We start from the raw sequence: 21,388 nt of genomic DNA on the forward strand, positions 1-21,388 counted from the left end.
AAAAATACCAAGCAGCCCAATATCAAACAGCAAGCAAGAATGGGGGGGGGGAGGAAAAGAGATCCTAGCACACCAATGTGTAGATGCACACGCACACGCGGGCACACATATGACACTATAGAAGTTACATGTCGAGATGCACATTAATACAGATGGAACCTCTTTATTCGCGAAATTTTTATTCATGAATCTGATTCAACGCAGCCAGGACCTGCATGGAGCCAGTCTTGGCCCCACCTAAGCCCTCTGGCGGCAACTGGAGCTGTGGTCCAGTCACCTCTGGAGACTCTTCTGAGGCCTGTGAAGGCCGCATGCAGCCTCCATGAGCCTCAGAAAGACCTCCGGAGGTCCTAGAGAGGCACTTTCGGTTTTCGGCTGAAAACCAGAGACGCCTCTCTAGGACCTCCAGAGGCCTTTCCAAGGCCCGTGGAGGCTGTACACAACCTCCACTGACCTCAGAAGAGCACCACTCCAGTCGCCTCCAGAGAACTGGCCTCAGAGGCTTTTCTGAGGCCCAAGGAGGCTGTGTGCAGCCTCAACGGGCCTCAGAAACTCCTCCGGAGGTCCTAGATGGGCACTTCTGGTTTTCAGGCAAAAACCAGAAGTGCCCTTCTAGGACCTCCGGAGGTCATTCTGAGGCCCATGGAGGCTGTGAACAGCCTCCACAGGCCTCAGAGCAGCTCCAGACGCAACCGGAGCTAGACTCCGGTCACGTTCAGAGCTTGGTGGAGCCCAAATTTCGCGTGACTTGGTTTCACGTGAAATTTGGTATTCGTGTGGGTTCCAGGAATGGAATCCTCGCAAATAGCTTTGGTAATAATACTTTGGTAATATACCTACAATACTACTTTAATATTTCACAAGCTTATTGTTGAAATTAATGTGTTAGGTCAAAAACAAGACCAACCAGGGGAAAGAAGTAAAGAAGGTTGATTAGGCCCTCACATCAATTCCCAGAAAGGGAAAAGGAGAACTCTTATCCCCTCTATGTAAAAGATTCACCTCCGAACAGCAAAGTCAAAACCAGTTTTATGGATTATAACATATATTGATGTTAAGCTAATGATTACACATGCACCCACATACCCTCACACATACCCCCTCCTATCCCTCTTGGCCAAGGCTGGTCAAGCCTGTCATGAATACAGACTTAGAAGTACTACACTATCTGCCCCTGTCCTTCTAGGTTCCCCTTTTTATTCTCCTCAGGCAAGACTGGAGGAGGCCGCTACCTCTTCTGGGCCCTTCCACCTTTTTACTTTGCCTGGTTGGGGGGGGGGGGGTTAAAATTGAAATTTCCCATTCTCTCCCCCCCCCCCCACTGGTGTATAGATTGTGACATGCCATCTTACCAGCATGGCCAAATGAGACACCGTATCTTCACTGACACATCCTAGGATTGTAGACAGCAACTCTGTGAGAACTGTCTACTTTCCCTTGATGTTAGCTAGCACCAAGGGGCCCTGTTTCAGCAAAGGCTACATTTGGGGCAATAAAGTTCACTTCCCTTCATCTCCCAGACTACGATTTTCTCCCAAATATCTGTTTCTGGTCAAGCTTCACACAATCACACATTCCTAACCTAATGTTATCACTGAGCCAAACACAGAAAGAAGCTTGAGAACACTTACAAGATGGAGGCCAAAAACTGCATCTAACATGTGTTCCAATACACCAGCCATTTTCAACCACTGTGCTGTGGCAAAGAGACTGATTGCCTCTGTGTGCATTACAAAAAGTCAGCAAGGCTGTTTTAAATCACAGGAGCGACTTTGTTTTTTTAAACTGATTTGCTTTACTGTGTTTTTTAACCATCCAGTGAGTTCTGGGAATGGAACCCTCACAAATAATGAGACTCAACCTACAAAGATATGCACAAGCTGCACAGGGATAACCACTATTTCAAGAAAACGTATGTCATAAGAACATATATGAAGAAGGGAAGATTTACCTCAGGGCTACTCTTTTCATATGAAACTCTTCATTCAGTACAGTCTGCCAAGGGTTATAAGCCCCAAGAATATTTGCATAATGATTGCAGCCAGATCAGACCTGTACATACATCCACTGATAGATGATCAGCACAGTTTTAACAGTGCCATTCATTTATGGGGGATGAGAATTGTTGAATTCAGGCCCCTTACTAGTCCAACAATCAATTCTTGTCAAGAAACTTATTTAGCAAGTATGCGTAACCCCTCTGGTACATGTGAATATTTTTGAGATGGCAAGTGTGATGCAACCAATGAAACCAAAGGCTACTGAAAAAACTCCACAGTCAGGGAATTAGAGGACAGGTCCTCTCATGGATTGAGAACTGGTTGGAGGCCAGGAAGCAGAGAGTGGGTGTCAATGGGCAATTTTCACAATGGAGAGAAGTGAAAAGCGGTGTGCCCCAAGGATCTGTCCTGGGACCGGTGCTTTTCAACCTTTTCATAAATGACCTGGAGACAGGGTTGAGCGGTGAGGTGACTAAGTCTGCAGACAACACGAAACTTTTCCGAGTGGTGAAGACCAGAAGTGATTGTGAGGAGCTCCAGAAGGATCTCTCCAGACTGGCAGAATGGGCAGCAAAATGGCAGATGCGCTTCAATGTCAATAAGTGTAAAGTTATGCACATTGGGGCAAAAAATCAAAACTTTAGATATAGGCTGATGGGTTCTGAGCTGTCTGTGACAGATCAGGAGAGAGATCTTGGGGTGGTGGTGGACAGGTCGATGAAAGTGTCGACCCAATGTGCGGCGGAAGTGAAGAAGGCCAATTCTATGCTTGGGATCATTAGGAAGGGTATTGAGAACAAAACGGCTAATATTATAATGCCGTTGTACAAATCTATGGTAAGGCTACACCTGGAGTATTGTGTCCAGTTCTGGTCGCCGCATCTCAAAAAAGACATAATAGAAATGAAAAAGGTGCAAAAGAGAGCGACTAAGATGATTACGGGGCTGGGGCACCTTCCTTATGAGGAAAGGCTACGGCGTTTGGGCCTCTTCAGCCTAGAAAAGAGACGCCTGAGGGGGGGCATGATTGAGACATACAAAATTATGCAGGGGATGGACAGAGTGGATAGGGAGATGCTCTTTACACTCTCACATAATACCAGAACCAGGGGGCATCCACTAAAATTGAGTGTTGGGCGGGTTAGGACAGACAAAAGAAAATATTTCTTTACTCAGCGTGTGGTCGGTCTGTGGAAGTCCTTGCCACAGGATGTGGTGCTGGCGTCTAGCCTAGACGCCTTTAAAAGGGGATTGGACAAGTTTCTGGAAGAAAAATCCATTATGGGGTACAAGCCATGATGTGTATGCACAACCTCCTGATTTTAGAAATGGGTTATGTCAGAATGCCAGAAGCAAGGGAAGGCACCAGGATGAGGTCTCTTGTTATCTGGTGTGCTTCCTGGGGCATTTGGTGGGCCGCTGTGAGATACAGGAAGCTGGACTAGATGGGCCTATGGCCTGATCCAGTGGAGCTGTTCTTATGTTCTTATGTAAACACTGGATTTTTACGTTGTAATCTCAAGTTTTAGTCCTTGCTCAGTCACACAATGAACCAGTATTTTGAGTCAGTCACTAAGGCTTACATTCTCACTGATGATGTAAATCTGCATCTGAATTGTACTATTTCAGACTGAAGGTAGAAACTCTCATAACTGAATACTGATCCATACTAAAAAAAATCCCTTCCTACTCAGAAAACTAGATATCAGGGGAAAGGGTTCTAGAATAACCTTTCCCCCTCCCATGATAGTTTCCTATAAGCAGGAATAGATTTTTCTGAGGTAGCATTACATTATGTGACAACTTCCACTTCAAGACTCTTCTCCTTGTAAGTCTTGTTCTTTAGATCAGGGGTCTCTAAACTTTTTGGCATGAGGACCACATCATATATCTGACACAGTGTCAAGGGCCAGAAAAAAATAAATAATAACTACATTAGAGACAGAAGGGAGAGGAGTGGATTTTGAAAAAGGACTGGAGGGAGCAGAGGACAAAACTGATTTGCAAATCAGCACAGAGAGGGAAATGGATTTTGAAATGGGAAGTTAATTTGGGAAAATGAATTTGGAAACTGAAGGATATGATAGTAAATCAGTATTTTTGGAAAAAAGTTTATTGAAGGGGAAATTTATTTTCATGTATTGGGGAGAGAATTAAAGTGTTGCACGGATAAAGAGTTGGGAACAATTGAGTAACAACTTGGGAGAAATCTGAGAAAAATTTGTAAAATATGCTTTCACTAAGTGTTGGAAAGATGGGACTGATTGGCCATCAGGGTATTGAATGTATTTGGAACTCCTTCTCTTGGGTTTTCAAAGGGTGTATATAATTTGTGGAGTTGCGAATCAGGCAGAAGAAACCCCCGCCCCACCCCACACTACCACAGGAGAGCTCTCTTTCCAAGAGAAACCCTGCAGGTGCAGAGCTTTCTGGGGTGATCTTTACACAAGGCTTTGTGTACCCAGCCCGTAAGCAGGTTGCTGTGGGCCAAAACAACCAAGCTTCCCAAACACATGCCGTAGACCAGATCAAATCCTCTGGAGGATCACATGTGACCCCTACACCGGGGTTTGAAGACCCCTGTTCTAGATCAGGGGGGCCCAAACTCCAGACTGGGGGCCATTTGCAGCCCTATGGGACACTTGCTGAAGCCCACGTTGGCCCAACGCAACTGCTGTCAGCACAAAGGCCAACTCTCCAACCTCTTACATGAGCTGCATGCTGAGGGCTCCTCCACTGCTTGCTGTTTTACATCTGTGAAGTAGCAACAGCAGCAAAGGCCAGCCTTGCTTTGTGCAAGGCCTTAAGCCAGCGGTACCCAAACCCCAGCCCTGGGGCAGCTCTCGAGGACTCACAATCCAGGCTTCAGGGAGCCCCCAGTCTCCAATGAGCCTCTGAACCTCCAGAGACACAACTGCTCTCAACCTGAGGGCGACTGTTCTACCTCTTGCCTGAGCTGTGGGATGAAGGCTCCCTCCACTGCTTGCTGTTTCATATCTGTGATGCTGCAGCAGCAAACAAAAGGCTGACCTTGCTTTGTGCAAGGCTTTTTATAGGCCTTGAGCTATTGCAAGACCCTCATTCATTCAAATAAGTTCCATCTCTATTATATTCATTTATGTAAATTTATTCAAATTTGAAATGTAAATTAATCCCCCCTGACACTGTCAGAGAGATGTGGTCCTCTTGCCAAAAAGTTTGGACACCCCTGCCTTAAGCTATCACAAGACCTTCATGCATTCATACAATATGTACAGTTATGTAAATTTATTCAAATTTTAAATGTAAAATTCTTTTTTCCTGGCCCCTGACACAGTGTCAGAGAAATAATGTAGCCCTCTTGTCAAAAAGTTTGGACACCTCAGCTCTAGATAGCGAGCAGAGATCTGTTCATTTCATTTTTGTTGTGAGAATAAACTGCAAGAAGTACTATTTACACTTAAGTGTATTTCAGAAATTCTAAAGACAGATAACACTATTATACTTATACAGGTGACACAAGTGATGCTGAGAACACTAGAGTTAGAACTGCTACACTAAGGCTATACAAATGTCCCCCTGTATACATGGAACCCATATCCACAGTTCACTAATTTTGCCCTCATGACACCTCTCTTCTTTTGCCAAAGCTTTGAAAGATGCAGCTTTTTTTCTTTGCTATAAAATGCTAAGAAAACAAAACCAGACACTGAGAACACTAGACTTAGAACTGCTATACTAAGACTGTAGGAATAAAGAGAGAGAACACTGACAGGAAGTGGAATTTAGCATTTTTTGTCTGCTTTCTCTGATGCCCACTTCCTGTTAGTGTTCTCTCTATTGCCTCCTATAGCCTTAGTCTAGCTCTCAGTGTCTGATTTCGTTTTCACAGCATTCTGTAGCACCTGTACTCTTCAAGAATGCCCTTCGTTTGAAACAGATAATGCTGATTTATTGTGGTTGTGGATTAAATTTTAATTCTCCTTAAGAGGGTCATTTACAAAAAAAGTAGGTACAGCCACCCCCCCACCCCATATCTGTTGACTATTTCAGTTACTCACAAACTTTATTGGAGGGCAAGCACTAGCAAGCAAGTGCTAACAGGAAGCAGTTTGGAGGGCTTGCACAGAGCAACAGTAAGTATAGGATTAGCTGCTATCAGTGGTTTTGGGAATCCGAGGTAGCAGTATCCCCCAAGGACATAGGGGACAATTGTACTGTGTATCATTCCAACTATTATCATAAATGAAAATTAGTACTGCTTAAAATATCCAGCAATTACACTATGCCTGTAACATGTATGTTTAATACCTAGCATATTACAATGTTTCAAAACAGTTCTTAAATCACAATTACTAAATGATGCCTATATAATATATAATATGCCTATATAATATAATGCCTATATAATACTAATAATTAAAGAAACAATTCTTTAATCCTTATTTAAGTTAAACTCTACAAAAGGTAAAACTACTCCTTCTGCTTGATTTATGAAACTTAAAATTTCAAATACCATTATACCAAAATAGGGTTCCAGTTATGATTAGTATTTAGAAATATAGCTTCAAAAGCAATAATATAAGTTACAGTGTAATCAGAATAAACGTATATTTATGGACTTGCTGCTGAAGTTTTTATATTCTCATACAGCAATAGCTCAAATTCAATGGTTTTCATTAACAACCATTTAAAGATTCCAAATCTACAGATAAACTATGCTTCAACACAGAGTGAACACAGCCCTTATACAACATTGCCCTCATACTCTTGTGGGACTCTTACCTCATCCTTGATCTTGACTGCTTCCTAAGAGTTCCCCCACGTAACATCCTAAACTTTTCTCCCTTACTCAGTGCAGCACCACCACATGTCTTGCCACATCATCACTGGGAAGCCACATCATTGATGCCACATCATCATCAACTATTCCTAGGAAGTAGGCAAGCAGATGACAACTTGTGGTTTGCACAGTACACTGTCTTTTCATGCACCAGTTTCAGGAGCATTCACCTCCACACCAAATTTCTCTCATTGGCATCCTATTTAGGGTGCATTCTGTAGGGCACAAATGTAAAAGCAAACAAAGCCCTGAGGATGGTATGCTTAGGGAACTAATAACAAGAGGTCCTTGTCTTTTTTTTTCCCCCCAACAGAAAGCAGAATGAGGTTTGCAGAAAAGAACTTTCCCATCTCCTCCTTCCCACTGCAGTCTCCTACCTCTCTCACAAAAAGCTGCCACACAATGTGAGGAGACCTTCCAGAACAGGATGGAATCGCAGATGGAAATACCTTCAAATGAGTAATAGCTTGGATACAACCTGCTGTACATCCACTCCTTTTATATAGTGTGGGGGTTTCCAGAAGCCGAGTGACTGTAACCATTATTTCTCAATTTGCATGTCCGACCAAGTCACACAAATGGCTCCCAAGTTTACTTCAAATGACAGTTTCCAGTTCTGAGTTTGTCACACACACAACAAATGTGTTTTGGCTATTCAGGGATCACACCAAACACCAGTAAAACCTTTTGAACCATGCTTTGTCATGATATCTCAGCTGACTCAATGAGTTGAACAAATTATCACCATGTAATGGGCATCACAAGAAATCATTAATTATTTTAATTAATAATTTTAATTATTTTAACTATGTTTTATTAGATAAGCCAGGACAGGCTCCACAAACACACACCAAATCCTGGCTTATCCCCCCACCCCACTCCTATTCTTTAATCTTCCCATGAACTGCCCAACTTCACATCTTCAGTGACATTCTTCTCATTGATTCAAAGGAGAAAGGGACATGTAAGCTGATGACTGTACTAGACTTTTGGGATATCTCTGGCTGCAGAGGAACACAGTTCTTCTCCCTCTCCCGCCACAGACGCACAAAGAGTTAACTATTTTGTACCCATTCTCAATAGAACAACATAAAGGTAAGTCTTTTACCCCTTTATGAACACACTCAAGACAAGATGTCCTGAAAGCCCTCTGCATTTATCTGGAAGAGAAGTTAAACAGAGAAGCTGTCTGTCTACGCATTTCAAAGTGAGAAGAAGATCTGTATGACAAAGAGTTGTGTCATCTTTGTCTGCTAAGCAACACATGTTTATCTAAAGCAGTTTACAGCCTGGAGCAGAACCGCGCAAACAGTGGCCCAGGAGTCAGATTCAGCATTTTCGTGGATCCATCTACCTGGTGAGCAGACCTTCCGGTTCTGCTCAGGCATCGCACAAAGTCCCCCTCGATCAGGGGACAAGAACCTCTGCGCAGTTGAGTTTACTCAGATGTCCTTTCGCACCGCCTTCTTGGATGCCAGGCAGACAACACGACTGCCCAGATCGCCCCTGTCCTCCAAACGAGGAAGTCTTGCACAGCACCCAAGTGGAATGCTCAAATGTGGTCCAGATGGGGACAGCATTCCAGGCACACAGCAGGTGTAAATTTGAGCACTGCTGGCCTAAAGCTATTTCCCTCTAGAGCAAGATTGGCATCTATGTAGACAGCAGAACTGCAAGGATGGGGTTTGTGAAATAAGCCAGTATTTAAATTCAGACAGTTGGGCAAAATCCTGGTTAATAAATCAATTTCAAACTATGAGCTAAGATCATGCTTCTGGTGTGTCTGCCCAAAATAAACCATGATTTCTAGTTTTTTCCAGTTCAGGTGATTGATCAAACTACAATCCTACAAAATAAACCATGATTTTACATGACTCAGTGACTGTACTTTCTGATCAAATGCATGCTAATTGTGGGGAATTCAACTATCAAAGTATTAAGAGGCAACATCTTTCAGAATGACTCTGAATCTGAAAGAAACTTGTTTTGACAAGTGTTTAATTGAACTATATCAAAACATACAGAAAAACCAGAATGGTATGTGTTCAAAAGGCCCAAGCCTACCCAACTTCCCAGAGCTAATGCAGTTGTACCAACATGGCGTGTGCTGCCTCCTGCAGTGGGGGGAGGCAGCTACAGAGGCTTCCTTTAGGCAAGGGAATGTTTGTTTCCTGACCACAGGGATGTATTGTGGCTGCAGTTAGAGCTGGAAAATTGCATAGGATTGGGCCAAAACATCATATCAAATGACTACGTTAAGGAAAAATATATTACACCGTTTATCACATGATTGCAAACAGATAGCTGAACTCATTCTGAATACTTGAAGAAACCAAACACATAGCAGGTTCTACCTGCGAACAAAATCAGTAAACAAAATGTAGTGAAGAAACAATGAAGGCTTACATAGTCATGAAAGGCTTTCGCTTCACTTGAGTGTTCACATGTTTCACGTCTTTCGGGAGCTGCACAATAGAGATCCCAAAATACACTGAAAGTAAAAGAGAAAGGCATCATAACATGCACTTTACATGCACTTCAAATGTATGATCCCACAAACATATACAAATTATAGCACTGTTACTGCAGCAATACCTACCATGTCCTCTCATCCTTTATAAGCTATGTTTTGTGCTCTATCAGTATTTTTACCTTACAAACTGCTGGAATTCAGCAAACACAAGAGCAGTGAAGGCTAAAATTGCCATTATGCAGACTAAAAGGACACCACCCTGTCTTCTCTATATTTTGGTACAAGGTATGAACAACATTCAAACTCTTATTTGCTTTACATAGAAGATGCAAAGAAATATAGAAGTTGACAGACATGTTGAGTATATCAAAATCTAAAGATACATTCAACTATCTTTTCAAGCAGCTATCCTGAAAGTTAACACCCAATCTAAACTCAGGGTCTAATCCTATACAGTATGCATCTCACATAAGAGATGGATGCGGAGTGGGGGTGCAGTAAGGGGATAAACAAGCTCAATCACATTAATTACATTTATACAGATTTTAAAATATGTCACATTATGACATGTCATTTAAAACAGAGCAGGACTGCCCAAACCCCAGCCCTGGGGCCACATGTGGCCCTCGAGGCCTCTCAAGGCGGCCCTCAGGGAACCCCCAGTCTCCAATGAGCCTCTGGCCCTCCGCTACTTGCTGTTTCACATCTGTGATCCAGTAGTGGCAGCAAAGGAAAGGCTGGCCTTGCTTTGTGCAAGGCCTTTTATAGGCCTTGAACTATTGCAAGACCTTCATTTATTCATTTAAGTTCCATCTCTATATATATTCATTTATGTAAATTTATTCAAATTTGAAATTTAAATTGATTCTTTTTTTCCCAGCCCCCGACACAGTGCGAGAGAGATGATGTGGCCCTCCTGCCAAAATGTTTGGACACCCCTGAACTAGATGAATGAGATGATCTCCAATTTCCCTTCCAAATCTAATATTCTGGGATTCTCTCTGTACTATATTATCACAGGCATGATTTATTCCCACGGGCCAAGGACTGGCATCTAGCGCATGGTTCCAGGAGATGTCATCCTGTATCTCCAGTGGCTCCTATAAAAGCTTTTTCATATGTTAAAGTGGACAGTTTCAACAGGATATGGCCACAACCCCCACGTCAGAGGTTCTCAAACTCTCCAGGAGACTTGGGACCTCTGCAAGTCAGTGTGGGAATTGGGCAACTGCTGCACAAAAGAGATTCTTTTACTAGGAGTAGTGCCAGCCCTCTGGAGATTGTAGGGGGCCCACGGTTCCCTCTGAGGGTCTCCCCACATCTCAAAACTGCTCCCTAATATGATCATGACCCACTTCCTGTTTCCATTTTGCTCTCACTGCTGGGAATGGCTCTGGAGCTGCTTGAACATGCTGCTTGCATGCATTCAGGTGCATGCAAAATCTTAGAGACCCAGCTCAAGCTACGCTACTGCATATACTGCAATCCTGTACAATACTTGTTATCTACTGTGCTAAGAGCAGCCCTCTACTGATTTTAATGTAGATGCCCTTGTACACAATAGAGTCCCCTGAGTGCTACAATACTCACGCATATAAACAGCTCCTGAAGTGAGCAAATTTGTCATCTAATATAAAACAATAATATGTATCAAACCTGAAAATTTGTTGGCAGCCTTCCTGTAGGACCTAGTGCAACAGCTAATTGCCAGATTATATTGCTTTTTCAATGTATACTGTAGCTCAGGGTGGGGAGGAGAGTGACAGACCTGATTGTCTTTTTACTCAAGAACGCAATTCTCTCTCTCTCTCTCACACACACACACACACACACACACACACACACACACACACACACACACAAAACTATGCAACTTTGTTTTTTCTAAGAAATACGCTGACAGTCCACCTTTAATGGTGCCCGCATCCATTCCTGCCCACAAGCAACTGGACATTTATTTCAGTTTTTTACAACTTCGATACAAATTTTGTCATGCTCAAAATTTTAAAACAAAAACAAAAACTTTACAAACTTCAAACACTTACCACCACCAAGAGTGTAAGAATCCTGGGGGTTCGCCCAATGTGATGTTTTTTTCCCATCTTATCTAAAAACAATACAAATCATGATTACACTTTTCCATTCAGCCTAAAGATATTCATTAAATGTTAAATTCCTTCAACCCACCTATTATTCCTTTACAGTGTCTCTTGCAGCTATTATCAGCTAAGACTGCATGCTTCAATCAATTGAGTCTTAAGAATACAAGAACATCTCTTCTTGATATGATCGAAAGAGCCAGCCAGCCCAGCATTCTGTTATCAATGGTGACTAGGTAGATGCCCCTAGAAACCTTACAATCAGGATAGCTGCCCTCTCTTGAACTGACACAACAGCCCTCTCTTGTATTGAGAACATCTAGTATGCAGAGATATATTGCCTCAGGACTTAGCTATCATGGCTAAGTAGCTCTCCAGTAGCCACTGATAAACCTATTCTCCATGACTTTATCTAATGTGGTTTTTAAGCCATCTCAATTGGTGTCCCTAACTAGATCTTATTATACCAAATTCCATAAGTTAAATATTCATTGTGCAAAGTAGTGGTAATCTGTCCTATACTGCAGAGTAATTTCACTGGATGATTCTGAATTATAGTACAATGAGAGAACACCTCAAAAATCTGTATACCTCTCTCTATACCACCCAGAATTAGTCAAAGCTTGAATTCAAGATCTCCCACCCAACCCTTGATCTGTGAAACCAAAACAGGAGAGCACACCACCTACTGGTCACCCAGAGGAACTACCTTTCTTAGTGTGGCCAATACTGATGAAAACTTACAAAAAAAATGCTAGCTTCAGCTTCAAGCTAGAAGAGAAAGTCACAGTAAAATCCACAGGCAGAAGGTCACAATGCCTTGTTGAAATCAATGCTAGTATGCATTTTAACCCTTCCACAATATTATTCTTTTTCTGAAACCATGTTGGTTCCATTACATATTTTTACTAATCCTAATACTATACATTACTGAAAAATGACTTAACTTCTTATCTTAAAAAATGTATGCTTCTTCAACTATCTTAAAAAAATTTTTTTACGGAAATTATACTACTTTTTAAACTGAACATTCTAAATATTACTATTGGACAACATTCACAGTTACTATGGAGATTCTACCTGAAGGTGCCAAACCAAGACTACAAAAGATCTGCCATTCCCAATTATCAATGATATTGGTTACTTTGGTGGTAGAGAGACTTGGTAATGTCCAGAGCAGTGGTTCTCACACATTTGGCACAGGGGCCCACTTTTTACAATGAAAATCTGTCAGGACCCACTAGAAGTGATGTCATAATTGGAAGTGACATCATCAAGCAGGAAAAGTTTTAACAATCTGAGGCTGCAATACTACCCACACTTACCCAGGAGTAAGACCCATTGGCTATCAGTGTTAAAAGCATATACATAGTAGCTTGTTAAAAGTACAGGGCTGTAACATTTCCCCAAATGCAGTCACATACCATATGAGCATCAAGTCTAATATATTAAAAATAAAATACTGAAATGAATGGGGACCCACCTGAAATTGGCTCGCAACCCACCTAGTGGGTCCCGACCCACAGTTTAAGAAACATTGGTTTAGAGAATCCATTTCTTTGGTAAAAAAGGAAAATGAATAATCGCAACATTAAATGGATAGACCCACCTCAGTGCAGGACTGCATAAGTAGTAAACTTGGGAATATAAATTAATGCTGGGAATTGGAATTGCAATCCATAGATGATAGGAGTTTCCAGAACACTGAGAATGCCTACAATTCTTAAATTTATGCCATAGGTTTGGGGACAGTCATTTACCACAAAACTTCAAAACCAAAAACCACATCATGATACTGAGAAAACAGTGAGATGGGTACCAAGAAAAGTCATTTTTAACATGGTTACAGAATAGTTGAATTATTATTTCAGATTCTGCTCAAATCAGATATTTAAACAAACACCAACCGAAGGTGAATACCAACTGCCTCCAGAAAAGCAGGCATGGCCAAGGCAGAGAGCAAAGAAAAGCAGCCACAGTACTGTTAGCCCTTGGCATCCATGGGGGATCCATTCCCAGAACCCCCTTGGTTGCCAAAACCCGTGATAATCATAGGTCTGGGCCATGTTCTGAGGCCCAGAGAGGCCACATACGGCCACCCTAGCCTTTGGAAAACTGCATGGAGGTGTCAAAAAGACACTTCCAGTTTTCAGAAGACCAGAGGCCTTCTGGTTGCATCCAGAGGTCAGGTGGGGCCCTCCATCACAGGTTTAGATCCCACGTGAGTCAAACCTGCAGGTTCCGAACCTGTGAGATAAAAAGGCCCATCTGTACAAAATTTACCTGATAGAGTAACACAGAAGCATGGCTGATGCATAGATATACTCCTTGCTTAATTTCCACCAATGACAAAATCAAGCACACTGAAAGGTTGCACACAAGGGATATAGATGGGTGAGCCCATGTAAGTTGAGGGTGTGGCAGCAGATAATGGTTTGAATTATAAATTTGCAGGCTTGGTCTAGTTCTTTTATTAAGCCAGTAATGAAGCCAATGAAGCCAATTAGGCCAGTAATGAAGCCAATGAAGCAGTAATTAGGAATTGCAGAAAGTAAAAATTATAGGAAACATACCTCTGATAAAAATGTCTGCGCAGATTTCTGTGCTCCTACATGGAGCAGATATTCATATACATATAGTGCTAACCTGGAAACAGAAAAAAAGACACTCACTGTTAAAACTATTATTTGAAAAATTCAGAATTATCAATGAACTTCAGCACGTTGGTTGAAGCATTATATACTATCAGAGACAAGAAAATACACTAATAAAAGACTGTTGTGTTTCATTTACATTCTTATAACTTTTTCCAACTGTATATGTGAACAAAATCACAAAGTTTATAATGCTATTATGCAAATTTCCAAGCCTGTCAATATTTTATTATCTTGGACATGTGCCCAGTTAGCTCATAACAGTTCAGTTACTATTAATCTATATTTATCCACACAAAGCTATGATTACAGTAAACACCACAACTTATCTATAATTATAGCAGTACTGAACATTTCTAAAGAGTTACTGAACATAAAATATGAATTCTTAGTGCATTAGTTCTATTTCTGCTTAGCAGGACTAGTTGAAGCAATGGTGTAACTCAGAATAAGACAGCTTCATTTGTCGTTCACATTAATACCCTATGACAAACCTACCTATACATATTCAGAATTTTGTTTCATTCATTTTAGAAGAATTTCTGTCTAAGTATGCACATGTTAGGTACACAGTATTTCTTAAAATTCTTATTTACGGTTCTGTATGGTTTCTGGATTTAAAATTATGTTTGGGGAGCAAATAAATGTTAAGAAAATATAACTTTGCCTGAACAGTAAAAAAAGAGGCATTCCTGATTTCTCTTAAAGTCTTATGTATGCAGCAGGCTTATATATTTTTCTTGGCAGAATTTATGCTTTTCATTTTAATCAGCTACATAGGAGGGGGAAATCCATAACATTAAGCTCTTCCCAATGTGTGGAAGCAGAAAGGAAACTTCTGTTGAAGTTCTGCTTCCATGGAACTATTAGAAGGCACAGACACCTTGCCAGAAAAGGTTGGCAACTTTACACATTGCTCTGCAATTTCCATAAAATGAACATAGCATTCTAAATCCACAAAGTGAAGGAAGAACGTTATGCCAGGTAATAGCTGGGTATTTGGAACCTAGCCACTATAAGAACATTCAATACTAAAATGCATGTCTGTTGGGCACAGTTCACATTAGTTCAGTGGTTCTCAAACTTTATAGCACAAGGACCTTCTTTTTAAAATGACATTCTATTGGGATCCACCAAGCTTTCACTTTTATCAGTTGCTAAAGCCTCCATTTTTATTATGGTGAAAATGCTGCCTTCTGGAGCGTTTCTTGAGCTCCGTGTTCATCAGATCAGAAACATTCTGATGGCCTTGTGTTCCCCTTTGCCTGGCCTTCAATGAGAGCCCAGGCACACTTGCCTACTCATGAGTAAATGCACACTGTGAAAGTAATGTGTATAATAAGCAAATATCTTTAATATTTTTGGAGATGCAAAGTCATAGTCACTTATCTTTCACAAGAAAGTCACCACATGAAATTGTCTTAGGGGAAAATAATAAGTGATTAATGCCAAAAGTAAAATTTTACCAAGATGACAGATTTCCTGTAGTTTGTAATGTAGATTACAAGTACTTAGCATTCTTAACTTTCCGGTCTAGAAGGACTTCTGTAGAGGTATTTTCCTCTTGGTCTTGGTAACCACCTTACTCTGCATGGTGGACCACTAGAGGTCCATAGTCATGAATCACTAATACAACCAAATCACAGATTGTGTATCTAGTGTAGACAGTTATTCCAACATAAATATCTTTTAAGAAGGCAGTCGGCAGTTTTCATATCTTTGAATGTTCTTTTTAAAGGAAAAAACTAAGGCTCTTGTGCTGAGGTGTCAAACATAATGCTTGTGGGCTGGCTATGGACCGCATAATATTTTTATCTGGCCCACGTGATAACTGGGTTCTCCTAGCACACCCTTCACAGCACTGCTTCTGCCAAGGCTCTGAGACAGAGAAGCGAAAGGAAGCCACAGAAGGTAAGAAATACTACAGGGAAGGAACAGATCAAGACTGGTGAGAGAGGGAGACACTGAAAGAGCCCAATTATCACAAGGGCTACCCTTTCAGCAGTACCATTTCTATCAAGGCATTACTTCACAGAGCACCTCTCAGCTACTAAGTTGCCAAGTGTCACTTCAGCAGAAAGAGCAGACCATGTGATAATTGGGCTCTCCCATATGATGGAAATGTGATCAGGATTTGCACTTTTTCTTTTCTGTCACTTGCAGCTAATGAGTTCCTATGTGATTACAAAGTGCTTATTTCTGGCCATTATCTGCTTAATGATGTCACTTCCAGCCCTCAACAGGTACCATGAATTCCAGTGGGCATTCAGCCCTCTGCATGAAGCAAGTTTGACACCTGTCTTATACTCTTATTTGAGGTTTCTGCTGTCTCTTGTATTTTAATTTATGCATCAATCAGATAAAGTGCTTTATTCTGAATTACTGCCGAACACCTTGGTGCTCTTCCCAGTTTTGGTTTGGGCACAGAACTCATATCCTTCACCATGGCCAATTTCCAGTCCATACCCTCTTTCAATATGCACATGCTATGTTGCCCTTCCTGGCGTTATGTTTATAGGTCTTTCAAAATATTGCTTTTTGAACATCTCTTCCTCTCACTCCACAAATCCGTCTCACAAAACATTTTATTTTCTTCTGTTTTTCTATATTTCCAAAAGGAACATTGGATCTAAATATCTGAAAGGTTTTTCATTTTGAAAAGTACATGAAAATACATTAGTGTTTGCGAGAACAAAATGCTGAAGTGGGCAGGAAGAAACATACAAATTTAGCAAGATTCCAGTAGTTGTATAGCCAGAAAAACTAGTTCTGTGCTTTGAAAGTGTATCAGCTAGCTGCTTTCTTGCTACTAGTTAGAAAGTATGCAGTTTCATAAATGCAGTTGACTGGAAAGCACGGTAAGGATGGAACAGCTGAAAAGCCATGCCTATTAAGCTTGATTTCAGAAAATGTTAATTTCTACAATGCTTTGTCATCTCAAAAAAGACATAGTGGAAATGGCAAAGGTGCAAAAGAGAGCGACTAAGATGATTATGGGGCTGGGGCACCTTCCTTATGAGGAAAGGCTACAGCGTTTGGGCCTCTTCAGCCTAGAAAAGAGACGCCTGAGGGGGAACATGATTGAGACATACAAAATTATGCAGGGGATGGACAGAGTGGATAGGGAGATGCTCTTTACACTCTCACATAACACCAGAACCAGGGGACATCCACTAAAATTGAGTGTTGGGAGAGTTAGGACAAAAGAAAATATTTCTTTACTCAGCGTGTGGTTGGTCTGTGGAACTCTTTGCCACAGGATGTGGTGATGGTGACTGGCCTAGATGCCTTTAAAAGGGGATTGGACAAGTTTCTGGAGGAAAAAATCCATTACGGGGTACAAGCCATGATGTGTATGCACAACCTCCTGATTTTAGAAATGGGTTATGTCAGAATGCCAGATGCAAGGGAGGGCACCAGGATGAGGTCTCTTGTTATCTGGTGTGCTCCCTAGGGCATTTGGTGGGCCGCTGTGAGATACAGGAAGCTGGACTAGATGGGCCTATGGCCTGATCCAGTGGGGCTGTTCTTATGTCACAGAATATTAACTGAGTTTCCTTGATGTGGTTTGCTAGCAACTGGTGAGCACAGTAAGCTGTGCCCAGATTTCCTGCAGCCCCTTCACTCAAATTTGGTTCGCAGAATAACTTATACAGGAATGGTTACCAAATGAACATTATCAATCATATGTCTTCTCCTCCATGCTTCCTAGTTGAATCTAGAAGCTTAGTGAGGTGCACAGGTAGGAGTAGCCTTTCTTCCTCATGAGCTTTTCTCTGCCTCTCCCCCAAGGTATTTCAGGGTGGGGAAGAGTATCCTGTCATGCCTAAGCAATATTAGGAGAGGAGAACAAAGAAAGAAGAGAAAGCACACATAAATCAATCTGAAAGGGGGAAAAAAGACAGTTACTTCCCGAGGCAGGACTCTAGGGAATGGCACAAAGAGTGACCTACATTTATCTGAAGCCAGTAGCCACCACTTACTGCAATACAGAAGGTTTTTCTTTCCTATCAGGCAAACATTATGGGCACTGTGATCTTTAATGCCTGTAGTCCCAATTATTTCAAAGGTTTTTAATTAGATTAAATAGTATACTTAGTATTGGAGAGTAAATCACTTATTTAAAAGGCAGAGCAACCAATCATTTCTGGGCTACAGCTATAATTGGAATACCTTGAATACAGCGGGACCTTGGTATCTGCAGATCCAGCATCCATAGATCTGACTCACTGTGGATGCCAGAAGATACCAGGGTCCACATTTAAATACCTTTTACAAGGAAAAAAAGCACCAAAACCTATTTCATACCTCAGCACAGTTGAACTGTGTCGTTTCCCAGTCTCTACAACTATTTTTAGGTCTGAAAGACCCACTTCTGGATTATGTGGAGGTTCCTTGCTCCTCCCAACATCACCCCAGAATGCATCGCGGTGTCCACGGATTCCTATATCCATGGGAGTGGGGTTTGGAATGAAACCCCCATGTATACTGAGGTCCCACATGTAGTTCTGCATTTTAATAGACATGGCTTTTCATTAAAGGATGCTGTTCCGTCTCAGTAGCTGTAACAATTATTTTCATTGTAGTCAGATGGCAGTCCCACGATTGTCACCTATCTTCATGAAACTGGTCAGAAAAGTTCCTCACATTTATCTATTCCACCTGGGAAGCCCACTTAAAAAAAAACTGAGGGAGTAAGAGACAAGAGTGATTTTTCATATGTACCCCCATCCTTTAGATAGAAAGTTGCTTGAAAGGAGTGCAAGAGAAATATTCGATAGGAGGGTATCTACTTTTCTTGGTTACTTGCTCTACTCATCCAATTCCACACACAGCCACTTCGTGTATCTAAAGATCTGAAAGGAACAAAATGAACTTGCCAGCAAAACACTTTGAGAGACAGGAAGCCCTTGCCCAACATAGCAACTTACTCACGAAAGCTAGTTTCCACCTATGGATAGCAAGCCACAAGGTACATCTTTGCCTGAAGTGGACATGAAGGAGACGTACAAAATTATGCAGGGGATGGACAGAGGGATGTTCTTTTCCCTCTCACACAACACCAGAACCAGGGGACATACAATAAAATTGAATGTCAGGAGAAATGGAACCAACAACAGAAAATATTTCTTTACCCAGCATGTAATTAGTCTGTGGAACTCCTTGCCTCAGGATATGGTGATGGCGTCTGACCTAGATACCATTAAAAGGGAATTGGACAGACTTGTAGATCAAAAGTCCATCACAGGTTACAAGCCATGAAGAGTATGTGCAACCTCCTAGTTTTAGAGGTAGGCTGCCAAAGAATACCCAGTGTACAGTAGTGGCAACAGGATGCAGGTATCTTGTTGTCTTGTGTTCTCCTGAGGCATCAGATGGGCCACTAAGAAATACAAGAAGCTGGACTTTGACCTTATCCAGTGGGGCTCTTCTTATGTTCATACTCAAGTAAACTCCAAAAAGTGTGTCAACTATGCTCCTGAGATTCAAGACAGTTTTAATGTGCCAGTAAAGACTCAAGAGTAGCCATGGGGTGCACATCAGTGCACACTCTGGGAATGCCCAGACTGCATGTGCATGACTAGAGAGAATACAGATCGGTCCTCCTTATCTGTAGGTACATTACCCACAGATCTGATCCTATGAGAGTCAGAAGGACCCCTCTGTACCTCCCAGACGTGATCGGAAGAGTTTTCTGGTTGTATCAGAGAGGGAGGCCTTCCAAGGCCTGAGGAGACTGCTCAAGGCCTCCCTAGGCCTCTAAAAGGCACTTCCAGTTTTGGCTGAAAATCAAGAGTACCTTTTGGAGGCCACCAGCAAGCTTTCTAAGGCCTGGGAGACCGTGCGCAGCCTCCCCAGGTCTTAGAGGGCCTCCTGAATATGACCAGAAGACTCTTCTGGTTGTGTCCAGGAAGAAAAGGTGGGCTGATCAGCAGATTTCATTACCCATGGGTTTCAGCATTTGCAAGGCATCTAGGAACCAAGGTCCAACCTGTGGAGGTAAGATGGGAAAGGAGTGAAAGATGGAGTGCCATCATCTCCCATGTGCAGACTCAAACACCAGCACTTCCTCAACGTTCTTTCCCCAGTTATTACTCTTCATACTGCGAATGCTTCCAACCTTCCAGTATAACTTTTGCATAAGAGATTATTTAATCAAACAAATACAAGCCACAAATTTTCCATCTCAAACAGCTGAATAAGAGGATGTTTAAATATTAGGAAAAATTTGACAAAATATTTTTCTCCAAGTTCAGTACAGATGAAAAAAGGCAACATCTTATATGAGCTATAATCAATTGTTTTGATCATGTGGGGGGGGCCATATCCATGGTTTCAGTTAACTGGAGATTGGATCTCCTCCCCCTCCATGTGCCTCCTCCAGAAGTGAGGGGAGAGCTTTCCTGGGCCTCAGACTGTCTTATAAGGCAATAAAAACGTCACTTCCGGTTTTATGATAAAACCAGAATTTTTAAAAATCTAACAGTCATTCTGCGGCCCATAGAGGCAGAAGGCAGCTGACCTCTGCAGGGCACATTAGACCCTCCAGAAGAGATGGGGGTACAGTTCCCCTCACCTCCAGAGGGCAGGGGCATCCCCACGTATTGGAAGATTCAGCTATCCCTGGTTAGTTCAGGAACAGGACCCCCATGGATATGGGGGAACCCTGTACTACAAATATCTAGAGGTGTTTTCATCCTTTCAACATAGAGGTGCCCAAACCCTGGCCCAGGGGCCATTTGTGGCCCTTGGGGACTCCCAATCCGGCCTTTGGGGAGCCCCCAATCTCCAACAAGCCTCTGGCCCTCCTGAGACTTGCCTTTGCTGGCCTGACGCAACTGCTCTCAGTGTAAGGGTGACTGTTTGACCTCTCATGTGAGCTGTGGGATGAGGTTTCCTCCACCGCTTGCTGTTTCACATTTGTGATGCAGCAGTAGCAGCAGCGAGGGAAAGACCAGCCTTGCTTTGTGCAAGGTCTTTTATAGGCCTTGAGCTATTGCACAACCTTCTTTCATTCATATAAGTTCCATCTCTAATATATTTATGTAAACTTAGGTAAATTTATTTAAATTTGAAATGTGAATTAATTCTCCCCCCCCCCACCCCTGACACAGTGTCAGAGAGATGATGAGGCCCTCCTGCCAAAAAGTTTGGACACCCCTGTTTTAACATATAGCTGAGATTCATCTGCTGCTACAGTTTTTTGTTATAAAAACAACTACTGAATTAAGAGATAAAACAGCATAAGCATTTTATATAAAAATTCTCTATATTTTGCAGAGATGCACTGTTTGGTGGACAGATCTTAAGTACTGTGCAACTGTGTGCACAAGAATCTA

The 21,388-nt window shown here is 41.9% G+C and overlaps 1 protein-coding gene across 2 annotated transcripts in view; it reads right to left on the bottom strand.

The window, feature by feature from the left end:
- Positions 1–21,388, bottom strand: part of SSBP2 (single stranded DNA binding protein 2) — a 166,507-nt gene that overhangs the window by 105,484 nt on the left and 39,635 nt on the right. For both annotated transcript variants that reach the window (XM_066614002.1, XM_066614001.1), the window contains exons 2-4: positions 13,968–14,040; positions 11,341–11,402; positions 9,229–9,313 (exon numbers count right to left, since the gene is read on the bottom strand). In XM_066614002.1, coding sequence (XP_066470099.1) covers positions 9,229–9,313; positions 11,341–11,402; positions 13,968–14,040 — 220 coding nt within the window. The remainder of the gene's footprint in view (positions 1–9,228; positions 9,314–11,340; positions 11,403–13,967; positions 14,041–21,388) is intronic.

Source organism: Tiliqua scincoides, chromosome 2 (genome assembly GCF_035046505.1).
Source record: "Tiliqua scincoides isolate rTilSci1 chromosome 2, rTilSci1.hap2, whole genome shotgun sequence".
Taxonomy (NCBI): Eukaryota; Metazoa; Chordata; class Lepidosauria; order Squamata; family Scincidae; genus Tiliqua; species Tiliqua scincoides.